A 20,869-nucleotide genomic window follows, 5' to 3' on the forward strand; every position below is an offset into this window, starting at 1 on the left:
CCTCGAGCCCCTTTTCCCAGTCAAAACCCACCCCAAAAAGGTAACCCCTTTCTGCCCTCGGTCACCAGTGAGTGGCTGAACCTCCCACAAACCGAACCACACAGCACAAGCTCTTCTGTATGTGGCTTCCCTGTCGAACCTAACAGTGCGATCCAACCTGGTGGGGCCTGTCAGCAGCTTGTACTTCCCTGCTGGGTCCTATGCCCTTCTACGAATATGCCACAGTTTATTTATCCATCCCCATCCATAGGTGTTTGGGTTGTTTCCAGGGTTTGGCTACCATGGATACAACTATTTGCAATACCGCCCCCCTCTCTGGGGGAGGAAGCCTTCTCTGACTCAGAAGACCCCCAGCCCCCTGTGTACCAATCTACACAGAAGGATAAAGGAGGGCGGCATCAGTGGCCCCTCCCCTGCGGGAACCCCTGCAGCATCAGGGCAAGGAGAAGAGATCAACACTGGGTCTCTTGGGAGGCCTCAGGGCCCACGGGGCAGCCCGAGCCTCCTGTAAGATCCACGGAGGTGCAGCAAGGGGACCGGGAGCGTGGGCTGTCCACCAGGTGTTGGCGGCCTCCCAGTCCAGGCACAATCCGCTCACCAAAGGTGACCCGATCATAAGCCATGCTGCCTAGTAAAACAGCTGCACCAACTTGATCTAGTCCCAGGGAAAAAGAGCCAGGAAGTTAGTCAAAGTCAGGCCCTCCTGCTGGTTTACAAGCCCCTCTGAACACACCCTACTTATCTTTTGGTTGGACTCCTTCTTCTTGGGTACGTACCTAGGAACAGATCGCTGAGTCAAAGGACATTTCGGCTCAGGAGACAATACCAAAGAGTTTTCCAAAGTGGCTGTTTCACCACATGCGAGCTCCAATTTTTCTGTTTGTCGGTTTTTCTACAGGTTACCGTCATCCATTACGGTAGAGTTTGAGAATGGTTTAAAAGTCCCATGAAGTTTGGAAAAGAGGGCTCGTTCCGCAGCCAGGGCTAGAACCAGTTCTAGACCTGTTCAAGCAGTCGCGCTCACCTCAGCCAGCCAGTCTGGGAGCAGCAGGCCCGGGGAGGGGGGACACATATACCTCAGCAAACATGCAAGGAGTGCCCCAGGTCTCACCCAGGAGGCAGCAGCCCCCCAAAGTCCACACCCTACAACCCGATGCTGCCCAAACCCAGGAAGGATGAGCCTCAGCTCTGCTCTGAGGGGGAGGGAGCTCGCCCAGCAGTGCACACAGCTCTGCCGTGAGCCCAGGGGATGGGCTCAGCACCTTTTGACAATTCACATTCCCTAACAAGAAGGGTGATGAGCACCTTTCCACAGCCTTCCGGGCCATCTGGATAACCTCTTTTGTAAACAACAGACTTTTTAAATTTTTTAATACAGGTCTCTCTCCGAAAGCACCACGCTCCTGTGAAACCCTCCGTAAGCCAAGACGACATAAGGCGAAGAAGCAAGTGCCGTTAGTTTACGTGGAAAACTTCTGAGCATTCCCAGACCCCAAAAATCACTTCTCCCAGGCTCTTCTGATCCCCAGGACATGTTTAGCTAATGGACACACAAAATCAGTCGAGATCAAGCCCAGATGCTCAGGGACGCAGCCGAGAGCCCCGGGGCCGGAGGCTGAGATGCTGCGGGTGGTTCGCGGGGCAGGAGGTGGGGGGCCGCGCTCGCTGCTCGGGTGCAGTCCGCCGCCTGCATGGCGGCTCACTGCACACCCGCCGCTGGACGCGGTTTTCGCTTTTCGCCTTTTTTTCCACTAAGAGCGGAAATCCTCTTCGGATTTCTTCTGGTTAGTGAGGACAGGTATGAATGTAGGTCTTCTGTAGCAGTGAAGTGGTATAAAACAAACTTTTGAAAAATGGGGATACCTGCGTATCTTCTTTAGTTTCTTCAAGCCCCCCTCCTTTCCTAAGACCACTATTATCAGTAACCTCAAGAGCTGTTTTACCATTTTCTAAGCCTACAGTTAAAGGCCTTCTCTCTATTCTTTCTTTTGTTAAACCGACATCTTTTGCGAGACCGAACACTGAGAACACAGCATCATAAGGAACCCCCACGCGCCCACCCCTGCTGGAGACTCCCAGGTGCAGCGGAGCCCCTCCGCCCGCCACGTCCAGCTCCGCCAGTCGCCATCCCCTTCACAAACCCATCCCTGGCTGGACGCCTCACAACAGACGGCTTGTGAACGCTGTACACAAGGAAGCAAAACACGTACATCCTTGTGTGTCTGACTTCTCTCGCTCTTGTGTTGGGGAGACCGGCCCACTACACGTCCGTCTGCTTCCACTGCTGTCTGCCAGTCTGCTGTGCAAACAGCCCACAAGGATCGTCCCCGCATACGTGATGGACGTTCGGGTTATTTCGTTTCCAGCAATTATGAATGACGCGGCCACGAGCATGCTGGCTTGTCTCTTGGGACGCGCACGGCATGTCTGTGTAGATGCCCGGGGCGGGACGGCCGGGTCACGGGACGTGCGGTGCAAGCGCCAGTTCCCACCCCCACTTCCCGCCCGCTCGCTGCCGCCCACCGAGCCCGCCGTTGCAGCCATCCTGGGGCTGTGCACTGGCCTCCACACACCTAGTTTGCACTTCACTGGGATGAAGCACCTTTCCATATGCTTTCTGGCCACTGGGATAGCTTCTTCTGCCTATTTTTCTATTGATCTGTCAGTCTCTTTTCATTGATTTGCAGGAGTTCTTCACATATTCTGGGAAGAGCCCTTCCCACCTACGTATCCTGCTGGTGCTCTTCCACGCTGTGGCTCGCATCTTCACTCACGTAATGCTACCTGCTGACGGAGAGAAGTTCCGATTTCAGTGTAGTCCAGTCCGTTCCTCTCTTCCTTTACGGTCAGTGCCTTTAGTCCTGTGTCAGAAATATCTGCTAACCTCCAGGTCATGGAAATAGTCGCCTGTATTCTCTTCTAGAAGCTTCTTTGTCTTATCTTTAATGTTTGGATCAAAACTCCACCTGGAATTGTGTCTGGTACGAGATCGAGATTCATTTTTACATACAGACATTCAGTAGACCCACTGAATAAATTTTTCTTGAATCCATTTAGTTAAAATGTACTCCAACTGCCCTAGTCCTCCCCAGTGGATTATGACCTCAGCCGCTGGCTCTCCTCCCGCCTCCATCTAATTGTTGGCCTCCATCTGCCCCCCACCCCACCAGGTCCCACACCTTTCATGGCACCCTGACCTCAAACCCGACTACGACTCCTTACCAGACGATGAACAAAACCCAGGCCTCAGGATGCCATACCAACACTTCCATAATCTCTTCAAAATCCAGCTTCTGATAGCTCTGTAGCCTTACCGGCAAGCCCTGCCTCACCCCTTAAGTTCCAGCAAGACTGAGCTCCTTCATAGTTTCTTCACTAAAACCTTCTTTGCCTTAAACACGCTCTCACATTTGCCACCACAAGCCACATCTACCTGGCAGATCTCACTCAACCTCCTCATTCCATCAAAACGTAAACTCCCCCGGATGGGGTTTGGTCTATCTTGCCCTCTGCTAAAAATGCAGTGCCTAGAACAAATGCTTGCTTGGCACAACACAGGTGCCCCGGGAATATCTGTTGAACAGAAGAATCTTTTAAAACCCAGCTCATACAAGACCACCTCTAGAAACATTCCCTAGCACAAAGTAGGCGCCATGAAAACGCTCACTGAACTGAACTGAAGCATCCACATGCAGGGATGGGACCTCTGCATCCTTGATACTCCTCCTGTACCCAAATGTTCTTCTCTGATCACCTGGCGACACTGCTCTGACCCTGTTCCCACGGCTGGCTCAGTGTACTCGACCGTGAGTTTCCCACGTCAGGAGGGACCTGCTTCTTCCTCATCTGCACGCCATGCCCCCACCCCATGTTTACCACAGTGCCCTGCAGGCAACCAACTGCCTCCCTAATGACACTTGCCAGCCCTTCTTCTCTCTTTTTTTTTTTTTTTTTTTTAAGATTTTATTTATTTATTCATGAGAGACAGAGAGAGAGAGAGAGGCAGAGGGAGAAGCAGGGTCCCAAGGAGCAGAGAGCCCGATGCGGGACTCGATCCCAGGACCCTTGGATCATGACCTGAGCCAAAGGCAGACGCTTAACCATCTGAGCCACCCAGGCGCCCCTCCTTCTTCTCTCCTGAGAGCCACCAACCCTCACCGGTTCTTCCTCAGCAACACCTCCGGCATTTACCTGTCCTCCTGTCCATTCCTACTCCTCTTCCACGTCAGGTCGTCACGGCTCTAGGTCACGCAATGACCCCTGCCCCTGTCTACCTAGAAGCCCCACAGAGCTTCTGGAACACAGCAAGCACTCAGGGACCCTGAGCTACACTACTCAGCGACGCCTCGGCTTCTGTCTTCTGCTGAGCCCGAACCTCGGAACATAGATCCAAGTGGCCAGCCTGGAAGGCACCCCTTTTCTGTCTCATCCAGTTTAACCTGGAAGCTTCTACCACATGCAGCCCCTGCTCACAGACTGGTGGACTGGCCGTGATGGCCTCTTGTGCTTAGCTCTGGCCAGTCTCTAGACCAGGTGGCTCTTCTGGGATCCTGGTCCTACTTGGCCTACCCCGTGTGGAAGCATAATCAGAACCAAAGCTGACAAAAGACAAATCAGTACTGAGGGAGACCCACGTTTTAAAAAATCATTTGGGAAGTCATCATAACAAATATATAATGGTCTTGTAGAAAATATCTTTCTTATATTCTCACTTACAATTTGGTAAAGATTAAAATATATGCACATGACTACTTTTTTTTTCTTACCAAAGATGCAGGGAAACAGGCACTGCTAGTGTAAATGAAAAATGGGAAGATCTTTCTGGAAGGCAATTCGACAATGTATACTAAAAGCTTTAAAAACAAGTGTGTCCTTGAGCTAGCAATTCTACGTGTATGAATATATCACATGTAGACAGATGGACGAGAATACACACTGATTCAGTTGCAAATAATTCTGAGCAATACAAATGTTCGAAACAGGACTGACTGAATGAACGCACTTCCTCTGCAGACAGAAAGGCCACAGACCAAAAAGGACACCTCCTGCTGTTAGAATAAGCATTCTACCTTCCAAATTCACAGAGACAATATATTCAATGTTTGGTAAATGGAGGGCATTTTTTTTAATGTTGTAGGAAAAAAGAAATACCCTATGAACGAGTCATCTGAGCTCATGAAGAACTGCTACACTTTGGACATCACTCCTTGATCCCTATCAGCTGTACGGGGCAGCTACAATGTGCATTTTCACATGTTTTCAATCAGGGCAGCTGGCCCAAGGCTCTTCCCTGGCACCCCTGGCCCGGCACTCCACGTCCCACTACAGAGGTGGGGCTTGTTCCCATGGCATCCGGCTTGTTCCCATGGCATCTGGCCTCCTACTCTCAAAGAAGATACTTCAAATCAATGGACAAATCAACCAGAAGGTTAGCAGGATGTGTTTTACAAACCATAGAAGCAAATATACATAGCCTTTTCTGCTAAAGAAATGTCACAATCAGAAATGCAGGAAGGGCTGTAATACTTAGGCTTTGAGCTTAAAAGGATTAAGAAAAGAAGCTGAGCCCTACAAGAACTACACCCGGACCCAGCCTGCAAGCTGGCTGAGCCCGTGGCCTCTCCGTGCACACAGCGTTGCCCCCAGCCCAGGACCGCACCATGCCGAGCCCCCTCGGGCCCATGTCAGAAGCCACAGCTCCACACTGGCCTCCGGCCACCGATACAAAGGTGAAAAACACCCCACCAAAAAGCTAGCCCCGACACCAGGAAATGAGTCTGTTTTTTAGAGTAAAATTAAATGTATAGAAAATGTAAATAATTTGGGGTCTTTTGAATTTTGAATATTTCCACAAAAATTTAAAAGAAACTCTAAGAATAATACTTTTCCAGGTAACTGCCAACTGAAAAATGTACTCAAGATAAAACAACGCTCCCCCCGGAAACCAACCTCCAGAAAGAACCTGAGATGAGAAAGCTGAGAGAATAATTCTGTGCCTGAAGTACCATGGGGCCTCCACAGTCTTACAACAGTGCTGACACGCACGTTCACACGGACTCTCTGTCCTTGGAAAGAAATATTCGAGAAGATGCTACCAAGGAAGGTCACGCTCAGACCTGACTGGCACGAGGGGCTGACGCACGGCAGGCAGCGTGAAAAGTTCAGCTCCCTGGACACGCTCAGCACCCACACGGCAGCTTCTGTTTGCCTCCATGGATGGAAAAGGGGGGCTTAAAGGGGCAAGTAAACGAGTCACGGTCCCTGGCGGGGAGGCGTGGGGTGGGGTGGGGTCTGAGCGCAGACCTTGTGGCTCCAGAGCCCACCCTCCATGCTGGACTGTCTTCCTAAAACCTGACCCTCACAAAGTACACCTGACAACCAGATTAGAGTCAAACTGCTGGACAGCAGAGGGGACGGGAAGAAGCTCCCAGCAGAGGACCACAGTGGCCGGCATTCACGTTGGTGCCGACCACACGTGAGCGCAAGTGTTCCACGAGGACTGTGCAGGCTCACCCGTGGGATGAGCAGAGTTGGGTCGACAAAAGAGGTTGGCAGCTCGTGCCCCGGGCAGTTCAACAGACACAGCACGCTGCTGGGGCCCAGCTACTGTCCATGGCACTCATGTGGCAGGGATGCCGAGGGATGGCAAGGCAACAGAGCAGCCCCACCCCCATCATGTGCAGCACGAGGAGACCAGGGAACAAGAAGCTGGGTCGTTAGGACAGAGAGAGAGAGAGAGAGAAAGCAAACAGTGGGCAGCGTGTCCTCACCCTGAATTCAGCTCTGGTCAACTCATCTCAGGCAGGACACAGCAGAACCAGAAAGGTGCAAAGTACAATCAACATGATTCATAGTGGGGGACAGCCCCCTCTCGAGGAATGGTCGAGAGGACGATGACCATTCCACTCAGAAAAGAACAGAACCAGAGGAAAGAATACTACAACGTATGTGAAGTGCATCCCACAACACAAAGCACGGGAAAAGCCCTCAGTGAACGTCCGCACCAGAGGCCAAGAGCCTAGAGGATGGACTTACATCATGCCGCCGTTCACACGGACTCTCTGGAGCCAGGAGCATTTCCGAGTACGAGCCCCACCACCTGCTCCTTGCATGCTTCTCTTTCCAGCCGAGAGGACAGTTTCCATGCACTCCTACGATGGCTAGAGGTAGCAAGGAGCTCAGGAGACGAGGCAAGGCGGGCAGGAGGACCCGCTGTGCGTGCTGCTGTGCCGCGAATGAGTGGGACACCACGCATGTCCCCACGCAGCCTGCCTGCACCGTCTGGGCATGCCGGAGTGACCAGGGATCCATGCTAGGACGAGGATGCCTGTGAGCAGCAGGAAAAGGCTTCCCTACTCCTCCCCTAGGCTCCACTGTGCTCCCAGCAGGCCCCACAGATCCGGGGAGCTGTATGTAACGCATCCCCAGGCTCCCTCACCCTCCAGCTTCCAGAACGCTTGGTGGAGCTGGCAGGAGGTGGTAGTAGGTGCCCAGCTGGGTCCCTGCAGGGTCAGCGGCCCCTCACCAGGAGGGCCCAGCCCCTCAGCGCGGTGGCAGCCACTCCGGCAATGTTTCCTCGCCTCTCTGCCAGTTGGCTGCCGTGCTGTGACTAGGCAACCTCCTGGGGCAAGAGCAAGAACTTCCGACAGATTCTAATCCTTCAGGTTGTGACGGGCGGGGCCCAGCACCAAGGGGCTGGTTCTGCACCACCCTCCAGGGTTTCCCACCCGCGCCCTGGGCTGCATGACAGTGCCTCCTGATGGACCCACCCGGGGTTACCCCAGTCTGACGGTGCTGAGTGTGAACCACGTGGACTCTAGCACAGAGCCTATTTCTCCCCCATCTGCTAAGATGACGAAATCTCTAAATCAGGTAAAATATCTAGGCACACATGAGCACAGACAGCCCTGTGCCCCCTGCTCTGTACGGCCAGATTGGAGCAGCCGAAGCAGGTCACCCAAGTCCACGCGGTTCGACGGAGCCACAGGAGTGCCCTCCCATGGCGGAAGATGGTGTTTCCCTCATTTGCTTGATGAGGTATCTAGGCACGAAAAATAATCTGATACAAATTCTTACATTCACGAGTGTGTGGCTCAGCTAGGCTAGGCGTTTCTCCTTTAGAAATTAACTAACAGGGGCGCCTGGGTGGCTCAGTCGTTGAGCATCTGCCTTCGGCTCAGGTCATGATCCCAGGGTCCTGGGATCAAGCCCCGCATCGGGCTCCCTGCTCCGCGGGAAGCCTGCCTCTCCCTCTCCCACTCCCCCTGCTTGTGTTCCCTCTCTCGCTGTATCTCTCTCTGTCAAAAAAATAAAATCTTTAAAAAAAAAATTAACTAACATAATTTCTCTTCATTTGGGTAAAAAAAAAAGTTTCTATCACTTGATTATTTCAAACTAAGTGTTGAGCCTGTTCTTTAGTACTCTAGGATACAGAGGATGAAAGTTACTCGTCATGAAAGCCCGGCTTCACCAGGGTTTGGCTAGCGCAATACGATTACACTCAAGGACCCTGTTCAACTGTGCCCCCGGGACGTGCCGGCAGCGGCCGGACCCTGGACAACCCTTGCGGTCTGTTGCTGGGTCAGCCACCTCCCACTTCCAGGCCTGCCTTCTTCCTTTGTGCAATGGAGTTAAAGCGTTCACCTCATTCCTAATCGGGGAATGGGGCGGGGTGGGGTGGGGGTGTCTGTGAGCCCCCCGAGATGATGAGTAACCCTGTGTATGTGCGCAGGTGCCCCTTTCTGGGCAGAGAGGTCACTGAAACAGAAAAGGGGAGACCCCCCCCCCGCGCCCAGACTACACAGTCACGAACGCTCCCTTTCTTCACTAAAACATGCCTGATTCTGTGAGCAGCAGAAGCGCAGGAGCCCGGGGACTCGATCCTTAAAGGCCAACACTCCGCGACCGACGCACCGTACACGCCTCTCTCACGGGTTTCACTCGCACACACGTGCACACGCGCACCCGTCACGCACCCTCCTGACACTTCATGCTACTAATTCCGGTTCGTCACACCGTTACCGTGTGTTCACGTGCAAAACAGACAGGCGGCTCGGAAATCAAGTGAAGGTCCGCCCACAAGGCCTCACACCGTGTGTGCGGCAGGGAGCCGTCTTCCTCGGGGGATAAAGCCGAAGGCTCTCAAAACCTCACGGGAAGAAACCGATCCAAGAGTCTTGCTCTGGGCCGACATGAACTCCCCCACGCTGAGAGCAGAAATGACACTTCTGAACAATTACCCAATCGGTGTAAAGAGTAACTACACAAATAACATGCTACAGATGCAGGACATTCAGGAAGAGAGAACTCTTTCCTACAGCACAGACAGTTCAATGCCTGCGATTCGCGATTCAGGGTTTTGGGTTTGAACAACGAAGAAACGAGTAAATTGGGAAAATAGACTCACTTCTAAGAGCTTCAGCTCCTGCACACAGCTGTGCAGCAGCTCTAGGGCGCGCTGAGCCACCTCCCACGGCCTCTGCAGGAAGAGGAGCAAGGTGCACTGCCGAGAGAACAGGTAACTGCGCAGATCTAACAGGGTGGCTTCTTGCCTCTGTATCAGCTCACGCTTCTCCATATCTATGGGCTTTCGGAGGATCAATCCATTCCAGCTCTTCACCGGCTGGCAGAAAAAAGTCAGCCAGTTGGCACCATCTAAACAAACACACATCATGAAAGGCGCTGACTACAGATTACTTCACCCTCCTGAGATTCTTGCTCAAGGCCGTGAGACCTCACGTACCAACGGGCGGCTCAACAACCAGTTACTCCCTGACCACAGGCCCGCCCCCTTTCCATGGGCATGGAACCAGGCTAGTGATGTGGGGACAGGGTAGCTCCCACAAGTATTCCCACTCAGTACATGGCAACTGATGATGAGCACAAGGCAACATGACCTAGGCCACAAGGCACACGGATGCACCATGTCCAGAGGGTGGTGAACAGGTCAGGAGGCAACTGGAGACTGCCAGGCTAAGGGGTCAGGGAGGCCTCAGGCTCTGTGCTCAGTCAGCTCTGAGAGAAGGCACCAGGCCTGGGTTGGAACGTACTGTGCCAGAGAGCAGCCCATTCACGAGACCGTGCTGGTCTTTCTGTCTCCCTTACCGAAGCCTCACATCTGTCTCTAACTCAACCACGTCAGCTACTCGAATCATCTCCTGGAGAAAAGGACAGTAGGCACAAGGAAGAAGCAGCAGCGGGAAGCAGAAGGGACATTCTTGCTTGTCAAAAATTTCCAGTGAGGCTCCCCAATTCTAACTTATAGCCCCAAACTCAAATATGGCCTTAAAGTAAGCATAACAGCCCACGATAACTAGTCATTCAACCCATATGGCAAAATATAATCTATTTTCCTCACTCCAAAAGAGAGCTGTCGTACCAGGTCATGCTGCATTCCCACCAGGAAGTGACTCAATATTGGCACACTGATGTTACTAAATATCTAAGTGCCAACCACAACTAACAGCAGCCTTTACTGATTGGAACTTATACTCAGAGCTGCTCAAGTGCACATCTATGGGGGGACCCGCCCCAGCCCTCAGAATGCCTACACCAGCAGACCCCTCTGTTGGCCCTCTGCCCAGCGTTCTCCTGGCTCCCTCTCACATGTCATTCAGGCCTCTGTGTCAATGCCACCTCCTCAGAGAGCCTCCCAGACCACACTGTCTAAGATCATCCAGCACCTACCGTCACACTCTGCCCCTTCACCTGCAACCCCTTCTGCGGCCTGCACTCATTACAACTACCTGACTTGAAGTTTTTTTTACTTCTACACCTGTTTCCCCTTCATGTAAACTCCATGAAGGAAGGGGTTTTGTTGGTTACCTACTATATCCAGAACAGCGCCTGGTCATATGGGACTCTCAATAAGCATCCATTAAATGAACAAACAAAAATGAACAATCTTATCATTGAGCTGCAAAACGTGGTTCAAGCTTACTTTTGGACTCTAATTTGTCCCAGATTTTAAAACTGAGAGAACAAAGAAATTATGCGAAATACGACATAAGAAACATGTAAGATACCTAAATACGTACAATATGGAGATGTGAAATATAATTTTATCTCTTCTCAAATTTTTAAAGTTTAATTAGTAAATACTTTGCTCTGGTTATGTTTACATTTGTGTCTTAGCAAAGTAAGAGATCCAAATCTGAACTTCCTAAAACTTGGTTTGGAGAAAAAACCAATTGGTGCCATTCTTCATCATTTCTAGAACAAAGACAGTGCCCAAGCTGACTGTCCCAGCACCTCATCTTCCTACAGGTTTTCTAACCGACACTAGGGTTCCTTGAAATCACTCCTTTCTTCAGACACCGTATCAGAGTTCTCTTAAAAAGAACACCCAACAAAGATGTCTGTTACCACACTGTGTGTGGTGGTCAGAACGGAGACAACCCAAATGTCCAAGACCAGGGGCAGCTGGATTAACCCTCATGGGTCCACACTGTGGAGCACGATGCAGCTATTAACGAACATACCTTAAAACCTGACCTGTTAGCTTGGAACAATGCCCACGATGGGCTGTTAACAAGAACAAGCTACAGACAAATGTCTACATAGGATGATGCCATTTCTACCAATATAGGTATCACCCAAAACACAGTGAGAACAATTATGAACTTTTTTCTCTGTATATGGTTTCACTGTGCTAATTTTGTACTTCTAAAATAATGCAAGACTTTAAAATCTTAAAAGAAAGATGAACACCCATTACAGTGGTGCCATTTAAAACTCTGCAATGAGCACTCAAATATTACAAAGACAGATTGTCAACAGAAGTACAAGATCCCACTCTTATGCTAGCAAGGAGGCACAGAATCAGAAGCATAACCAGCCAGCTCTAAGTAGGAGAAAAGACTCTTTATACCTGAAAAACACCCTCTTCATAAATGCTTTTCTTGCTTAGGATGCTTCTAACAGTGAAAGCGACTAGTTCTTAATTCTCATATCATTTCCTATTAGAACTATAAGAATATATCCTATATAATTTGCACAAAACAATAAAAGGTGATTTAATCATTAAGCAAATAAATAATGGCAGCTTCTAGACTATTTAAGAGTGGGGAAAACTATACTAAGAAAAGAATTTGCTTCTAAAAGTGCACTACTCACCCCCAGCACCAAAGTTGACAACATACTGAGAAAACAGGGCATCCAGTTCGTCATATTGTACCAGGGCATCTTCAAATTGTTGCAGCATCTCAAATACAAAGGCAAGTTCTTCCTAGTTACCCCAACAAAAGTTTTTTAAAAAGCAAAAATGTCAATCAACTTTTTGAAACAATCTATTGCTATTAAAGACGACAACAGAGAAAAAGCATGCAGCATTAAAAGTAACACTTCTATTATACTAAGTAAACATCAACTTCATGACCATAAGGTGTTAACATTCACAAATGCACAAAGAGGCAGCCAGAAGGAAGTAGGAAAAGGCCACCATGAGCCCTGGAACCATCCACGGCCCCTCAGCAGCAGGGACAGGACCGGGCACCCTCTATGTTTGGTACTGCCCTTGCCTTCCTAGACACACGCTTTTTAAATGGCATTCTTCTACATGGAAGAGCTGAACCTTCTCCATTTACTAATCTAACCAGCTATTTATATCTATGAGGGCTCATGGATATGAATTGTATTCCATGGGTTAAAATCCAGTTCTGTCATTATTTTGTTGTACAAACTGTTACAGCTTTGGCCATTAGGAGGCTCCTTTAGGTGGTGCTAACATCTTTTGATGGACCTCCATCTTTTTTGGGGGTACTTCCTGACTTTCTGGTAAGCTTTATTCCTGGCCCATCTTGTATTTTCCCTACCCCAGCCCTGGATTCAACCACTTCTAGAACGAGCCCTGGCACTTATTGTTAAGAATGGAGTTTATGGGCACCTGGGTGGCTCAGTTGGATGAAGCATCTGCCTTTGGCTCAGGTCATGATCCCAGGGTCCTGGGATCGAGTCCCACATCGGGCTCCCTGCTCAACAGGGAGTCTGCTTCTCCCTCTCCCTCCATTTCCCCCACCCCCGCTTGTGCTGTCTCTCTCTCTCAAATAAATAGGATAATAATAATAATAAAAAAAAAGGATGGTGTTTAGAAACCAAGATTTTGGCACTAAGTGTGCTTATGTTACTGAGAAGTCATTTTTCTCTAGGCCCTGTCAGAGGACAGGTGTATAATCCTCACACACATGCATCTCTATTTCTGATCCTCCTATCTCAGAGTCCAATCCCACACCACTGGGTTCACTTGGATTCCCCCTCTCCTTGTCTGTAGCTCTTAGAAACCAAGTTCAATAAGCCTGAAAGGTGAAGTGACAGGGTCATCTGTAAGGTCTGTAACAGGTCAGTCCTACAGTGAGCTGTGGACGGGAGCAACTCCCTTATGTGCACCCTGTTGCCCAAACACCACTAAGGTGTAAGTAACAGGGTCAGAGACGAACATCGAAATTTTTAATCAGAGTTGGTCTTTTATTTGCTTGAAGTATTATTTCTTCATTAATTTACACACAAGTGCAATTTAAATACAAAAATTAGGGTTTTTTTCAGTCAAAATACGGTAAACAAGAATAAGGAAACCCAAGGGCAACATTCCTGTCACTCTTTGCAGTGTTAGAAAGTTCCCCTAGAAACTAGCTTAAGACTGTCCGTTATTGGAACCCAAGACTACAAAACAAAACCACAGAGGAAATAAATGTCCCGGGGAAGTCATAATCTACTCGCGGTGTCAAGCAGGTAGTAGGCGTCTCTGTCCTCCGGGTCATCACCTCTGCTAGCGCTCCTCAGCCTCAGGCACTTCCATGGTGGATACCCCGGAAGGCCCGACATATTAGCAAAACCCAGGTTACTCTGAGGCCAAGGCCCTTTCATAAAAGGCCAGATGCCGAGCTCAGAAGCAGCAGGAGAGCTGATGACAGGACTACCCAGGAGACCACCTCTGATCTGCTTGAGAGGCCCCGAGACAGAAACGTCTGTTAGCTACTATGTACTGTCTCTTGGGTTTTAAAAACTATGCCAATAAGAATTACCACTAAAAACTATGCCAATAAGAATTACCACCAAAAACCTGCCTTATTTATAAAGACAGGAAGAGAAAAAGGAAGCTGTCTAGTTCTCCCTTCGTCACGTACCTGGACCATGAAATAGTCACAGAAGCTCCAGCCTGGCTCAGTCCTCTTCTCCCTCAAGGTCCTCATGTCGTCCTCAAATTTGCCTAGGTTTTTGGTAAAAGACATAAGAAGCGATGTCCTGAGTTTGGTCAGGAAGGCATTCCAGGATTCCTGAGTTCGAGAAGAGTCCTTCAGGGGGTCGGAGAGCACGACACACCTGCAGAGACACGAATGAACTGTCTGGAAAATACTCTCTAAGCACAGCACGTGGCCCAACTGCTACTATTTCCCTGCAGTGCCAACTGCCGTCCTCCCCCACTTCCTTCCCTCGTTCACTGGTGACAAACATCAGGCGGGCGGTGAGAAACCAGATTAGGAAAAGGTTTCATCAGAAACTGGGTTAACGCCCCACGAGCCGTCAGTGCTGCAGAAGGACATCTCAGACCCGGCCTCTGGGGCTCCCAGTAAAGTAAGGTGACCATGGCACCATCAGTCCCCAAACCGTATTCATGCCGCCCTGTCAAGCACTGCTCTGGTTCCCAGGAACTGACAGGACAGAACTCAGAGTTACTGTTTCGGCAGGGACCCAGCCTCGCTGTCCGGCTCTGCTCGTACTATTCCCAGCCAAGCCCACCCAATTTCTCGGGCTCTCCTCTCTTCGTCTAGCACATTCCTAGTCACCCCTCCAAACCCGGCTGGGCTGACACACGACCTAATGGAACCCGGCCCCTGCTGCTCTGCCCTCTGGGTCCCACTGTGATCACACTCCCACCACGGCAAGTGCCGTGCTGCAAACACTTCTTCTCGGCAGATCTCTCCCTCTCCCCAGACCCGACACCGTGCGCTCCACAAGAGCAGGGTTCGTAAATAATTCATAAATGAAACTTAAAGAATACGGCTGAACATGTAGATATGATACAATTTCACTACAAAAAGAGGGCAGCTGGCTGGCTCAGTCAGCAGAGCACGCGACTCTTGATCTCAGGGTTGTGAGTTCAGCCCCATGTTGGGCATGGAGGCTACTTAAAAAAGAAAAAAAACACCATCCGTGGTGTGGAAATATCAAAGGCATAAAATTACAAGTTTCCAATGGATTTGGAAAAGGTAACGTGTCCAACTAACAGACTGGAAAAGCTAGATTTCTTTACCCTTGTTAATAATAATTTACAAAAAAAATGATTAAACATGGACTCAGAAATAATTTTAAAATACTGGTGCTATGGGCTTCAATCTTTCTCCTCAGGAATATGTTGCCTTAATTACTAGCAAGTAGCAAAATGGACAGATTCTAAGTCTCTGTGCCCCATCACACCCTTTGGAGGAAGGGCTAAATCTCTGGAATTACAAATCAGCAGACAAAACATATGAAGTCGCCCACAATGTAGACAATCCAGCAGGTGAGTAATCAGTCCCAAGAAGAAGGTTTGAAAATCGGTAACTGGCTTTAATTCCAGACATTCCAGCCCACGGTGCTGTTTCTTCCCATGAAAACAAAGGGGTCCCACCAGCTCACTCCTAAGGCCCCAAAGGACTAACACGCATTTATTCACTACAGGAGATGCTAGAATCTGTCAGTTCAGCCATTTATCCTTAAGTCGTTCTCCAGGGTTGTGAACCATCAGCATCTATTCCTGACCAGACACAGGATTCTCCCCTGAAGCTAGGCGGGTGGAAGGGAGAGGAAACGGCCACGGGCACCAACCAGAGGCAGTCTCTGTGTCCCAGGACCCGGTGCTTACTGAGCAGACCACATAATTCACTAAGTTCTCTATCCCTTATCAGCCCCTTCGACTTTCATGGTTTCTAGACCTTCTTTCTATAACAAAAAACAACTACGCTTCAGAAATTCACATTAAGCTTGGACGGTTCATTCAGAAGGGAGAGCCCAAAACAGCTGCTCAGACGGGGGTGGCCAGTGTGGAGAAGGGCCCCCCCAGCGTGCACCGGCGGCCTGGCGCCCAGGGCAGCCACTCGCAGGGGCCGGGCCCCCGCCAGTCACGGGGCTGCCACTCACACCGGCAGCTCACGGGTCAGCTCTCTGATAGCAATACTCACCAAAAGACTGCAAATTGCACAAAACCTTTGGCCAAGCAATTTTCCTCTTAGGGATGTATCCTAAGGAAATCATTAAGGACGTACACAACAACCAAGCTCGGAAGATGTTTACGACGCTGTTCATCCCGAGCGGTAACGTGTCTGTCCAGCAGGGGACCGGATCAACCACTAGGACATCACCCCTGGGGCGTGTCACACACTCACAATAACGGGGGAGAAATACATTCACTGTCCATGGGAACCTTTTTACAACATATTAAGTGCAAAAAGCAAGTACAAAGCATTATGCATGGTATATTGAGAAAAAGTTTGAAAAATACATACCAAATACTAAGAGTTAAGATCTATTTCCACTTTGCTTATCATCTTCTTCTAACAACCCTACCATGAACATGCAGTGTTTACAATCACAAATTACATACAAGATTAAGCTGCCCCAGGGCCAAGTGTGCCAACGTTTCCAAAGGCCAGAAATCACACCGGCTAATAAAACAACTGCCAATATAGATGTTATCAAATTTGTATGTATGAAAATCTGACCCAGCTCTTTACTTTAAAAATTAAAGTACAGATTTGTTAAAGGTAGCTTGCAAATTAACGAAAATCAAAATGCTGGAAGGCATGTTTATATACTGAGATGAAATGTTAAAAATTTTAGTAAGTTAGATTTCATGTATAAAGAATGAGTCATTAAAAACAAGCTAGATTTCAGTGGACTCGGCAGGAACACACTTTAAGCAATCAGATAAAATGGTAACATAGACTTAAAAGGAATCAGCAGGCACTTTGGAAAAAATCCTATAATTTGAACATGTCACAGGTTTGGACTAATATGCCCTATTAGTACCAATTTATGTACTTAATAAAATCCCAAAGAAATGAGACCAAGAAGCTGTTTGGTCTGGCCATCAGTCAGCGCCCCCCGCCCCCTGTGGCCTCCCCCCGTGGAACACCAGAGCTGTCTTCCCTTCAAGCCTCCTGGCGGCCTGCTCCTCCTCCTTCCAGAACAAGTGTGCTGGTATACCCGAACCACACAGGGGAAGGACACTCAGTAATGGGGCATCTTGTCGAAATGTTAAGTTGATTCCTTTGGGATAACTAGTTTATGAATAACAGGCCTTAGGAAAAGGTCCCACAAGTCCAAATGTCATGAAATTTCTCTATGATAGGGACGCCTGGGTGGCTCAGTCCTTAAGCGTCTGCCTTCGGCTCAGGTCATGATCCCAGGGTCCTGGGATCCAGCCCCACATCAGGCTCCCTCGCCCACTCCCCCTGCTTGTGTTCCCTCTCTCGCTGTGTCTCTCTCTGTCAAATAAAATCTTTAAAAAAAAGAAAAAAAGAAATTTCTCTAAGATAAACCATAAGCTCAACAACCTAATATTTATTTCAAACTATAAATGAAGCACGTCTGAACATTACTCTGTGTCCAGAACCATGGAACATGAAAAGGAGGCCCACGAAGGCTCCTTCCCCTGAAGAACTGTCAATTTCCTGGGCGGCCTGACACACAGCACGGTCACAGCGTCAGTGTGACACCGTGTGGGCTCTCCTGGCCACACACCCAGGGTTCAGCCCACCTCTTCCCCGAGCTCCCAGGGGCCCTTCGCCTCGTAGCCTCGGCCCCTGCTCCCGTCTCTGGTCGCACTCGGAGCACCGGCCACGAGGGTGCCACAGGCGTGGTGACATGGGTGTGAAGCCATGGAGAAGCCAGGAGACCACACCGGACCAGAGCAGGGACCAGGCTCAGGGCTGCACCCCAGGACCTGGGGGAGTCAAAGCACTGACCTACAACCTACAGACTAAACCCCCAGGCCTCAGGAAAAATGCCACTAGGCCTGGCACTGCTGAAATGGGAAGTGAGCTCCCCCCACGCCCCCCAAAGACAGAACAGGGCCCGACAGAGAGAAGCAAGGGCAAAGTAAGTCCATGAAATAACGTAGCCACCAAAGTTTCGGGATTCCCTTTCACAGATTCTAAACATCAAGTCAGCATTTCAGAATTTTGGTTCTGAGGCACTCGTAATAGGTATTAAGGTAAACAAACAAAACACGGGGCCCCCTCACTAAAGGCGTGTCGGGAGCCCTGCTGTAGACGAGGACCATGGGACTTCCCAAAACCCCGGCTACACCGACACGCACGACGGGTCCTCAAAGGGAACCCACCGTGTGGTCTCTCCTCTGCGGTCGCCAGGCAGCGTTTCACCGGCCAGAGCAGGGACACCGCGAGGAGGGGCCCTGGGCTTCCCTTCAGCAGCGCCCCCCCCCCCCCACCCACGCTGAAGCGTCAGGCCCGCCACCTCCGCTCACGGAGTCAGAGCCCCTACGCGGAAAGCAGTAATGTCCACCGGCCAGGTGTCAGCCAATGAGGTAAATTAAAGATACACTTACCTGTCACTCTGTTTATTACAAAAATCATTCCTTATTTTGTCCACAATGGAAGTTCGGGGAAGGATGTTGGTTTTGTTTTTTTTCTTGGCATCATTTTCCACTACCACTATTAGCCAGTCCACAGAGCTATGAGCTTTCAGAACATTCTGCCACTTGGTAAGGTCGTCTTTTACTGTAGCTTTATACACTTCAGTATCCTAAAAATAAAAAAGTCACTGTGAAGGAAAGTTCATCAACGCCCTTCAGTTTAACAGCAAAATGTGTCCACTAACAAAGAATACATCAGCCACAGCGCTTCATCACTGTGGGCTGGGGGCACTCTGGGCAGGCCCGGTGACACCGAGGCAGGACAGCTCCAATGTCACAGAGGAAGAGACCGAGAGAGAGCTCAGTAAACTGCCCACAGCAACACAGACCATTGGGCAAGCTGGGACTTGAAAACCCAGGTCTGCTCTGCCAAAGGCCTCGTGCCCGAGAACTGCGTTAATCAAACCCTGGCACATGGCCAGTGCGATGGGGCGAAGCGGCTCCTCATACCCAGGCCGGAGGCCGTGCATCTGCAGGAAGCCCAGGATGCCTCTGGGCAGTGTCCTCCGTGGCCCCTCAGCTCTCTGCCAGCCCCCCAGAACCACTGCAATGCGAATGCCACTTGCAGGCCACAGCAGGGGCAAGGCAGCTTCCGATGCAAGCCCAAGGAAAGAGGACAATCTAGGGCTTCTTGAGAGCTGTTCTAACTCACAAGGACTGAAAGGGGAACCATCCTGGTCCTAAAAAGTCAATGCTGCTTCGCACTCAGAGTCCCAAAGCCCGTGAGCCTGCCTCCACTCATCCAGAGAGAAGTGGGAAGACACAAAATTTCCTTGCTATCGGTAACTGTCGATAATTGCACTTATGCTCCATAAATCTACTTAGCAGATCTATAATGAAAATCTAAAACCAAGATACTTAATTCATATCCAAATCAGGCATTTAAAAACCTTTGCAAGCTATAATTTATACCTACTGTTTAAATATGTATTCCCCCCCCCCTTTTTTTTAATAGAAAGATTCCTTGTTATCCTGCCCATATTTTCTCCGGATTTTTTAGTCTTTCTTGAATATGCTAATGGGATCAATCCATGAATGAGAAATCTCACATTCTGTACCCAGTGCCTCCTGTGGTTTAACTGGTAAGTAAAAAGTTCCAGAAGTGAGTACTTTTATTTAATTTTTAGTCTGATTTTTAAAACTGTGTCCTCAGTTTAAATTAAAAAAAAAAAAAAAAAACAATCTGGAAAGATCTTCTGCTGAAGAAACAAGAGGAAAACCATCTTGTGAAGATCGATCTTCTGTGAGCCACCACGTCAGTAACGCACTCGCAGACCGCGGCCTCCACAGAAGGGCAGCTCGTAGGGCAGCTCGTAGGGCGGGCTGGCTCCACCTCACCGGCCCGCGCTCTGCAGGGCTCTGGGGCCCACGAGCATCAGGCCTGCAGAGTGTAACCAAAGGCCACAGACCCCAGCGTCTTTAAAATCACACCGCAGGGCCCAGGGCCAGGGAGCCCAGAAGAGCTGAGAAGCACCCTCTACCAGGCCTAGCCCTAGCTCCCAGCTCTCCAAACCAGGGAGGGGCTGCCACACCCCCTGAGCAGACACCAGTCCCCCACCCCTGGGACGCTCTGCTTGCGGCAGAGACCTGGCTGAGCAACAGCAAGGCAGAGTCCCCACCGTTCTGGTGAGGTGAGCAGTATGTCATCTAGGCCCTCACTTGTGACAGTGAGCAGCCATGGACGCTCCTAACAAGACCCAGTGACTGTTGAGAAGCGCCCAAGCTGAGCCAGTGAGGTTGAAGGTGTCTCCAGGAAACAAAGTCACTGGCAGGGAGGGTAGGGAAGGTGCCCACAGTCGGGGATGAGGAGGGCACCAAGGGAGGGGGAGCAGCCCTGCCGGACACCAGAGCCACACAGGGCAAGAAGGATCACAGCGCAAGATGTGGAACCCCAAGTGAGAAGTTGAAGGACTGGGGGGCTGGAATGAGGTGTCAGAGGCCAAGAAGGGCAAAGAGGGCCTCCCTGTTGGGGTGAGTTGATCTGGGGTGTTGTGGATCAGCCGAGGAGGGAAGGGATTCAATGTGGAGCATCAGCCCCAGGGCAGGGAGGGGGCACTGAGTTGGGGGGGGGGGGGCGGAGGACAGCAGTGACAGAATGCTCCCTGACGGCGATCATTCAAATAAGCAAACCTCATTTGAGGTTTGTGAAGACAGTGAGTGCCTGGCTTCTCCACATCAGAGAAGGAAGTTACAAACACAGAAAGGGAGGACACTAGAATCACCCTGCGGTGCAGGACTGGA

General features: G+C 50.1%; 1 protein-coding gene across 4 annotated transcripts in view; it reads right to left on the minus strand.

The window, feature by feature from the left end:
• Nucleotides 1–20,869, minus strand: part of TRAPPC10 (trafficking protein particle complex subunit 10) — a 90,736-nt gene that overhangs the window by 35,898 nt on the left and 33,969 nt on the right. For 3 of the 4 annotated variants that reach the window (XM_045902372.3, XM_064578092.1, XM_045902374.3), the window contains 4 exons: nt 18,542–18,738; nt 14,121–14,316; nt 12,115–12,226; nt 9,407–9,654 (listed from right to left, as the gene is read on the minus strand). In XM_045902372.3, the coding sequence (XP_045758328.1) occupies nt 9,407–9,654; nt 12,115–12,226; nt 14,121–14,316; nt 18,542–18,738 (753 nt within the window). Of the gene's footprint in view, nt 1–9,406; nt 9,655–12,114; nt 12,227–14,120; nt 14,317–18,541; nt 18,739–20,869 lie in introns of those variants that run through there. The other variant, XM_045902376.3, reaches the window with a different exon arrangement.

The sequence above is a fragment of the Mirounga angustirostris genome, unplaced genomic scaffold, assembly GCF_029215605.1.
Source record: "Mirounga angustirostris isolate CCGP_5_RB_7025 unplaced genomic scaffold, mMirAng1.0.hap1 SCAF_1, whole genome shotgun sequence".
Taxonomy (NCBI): Eukaryota; Metazoa; Chordata; class Mammalia; order Carnivora; family Phocidae; genus Mirounga; species Mirounga angustirostris.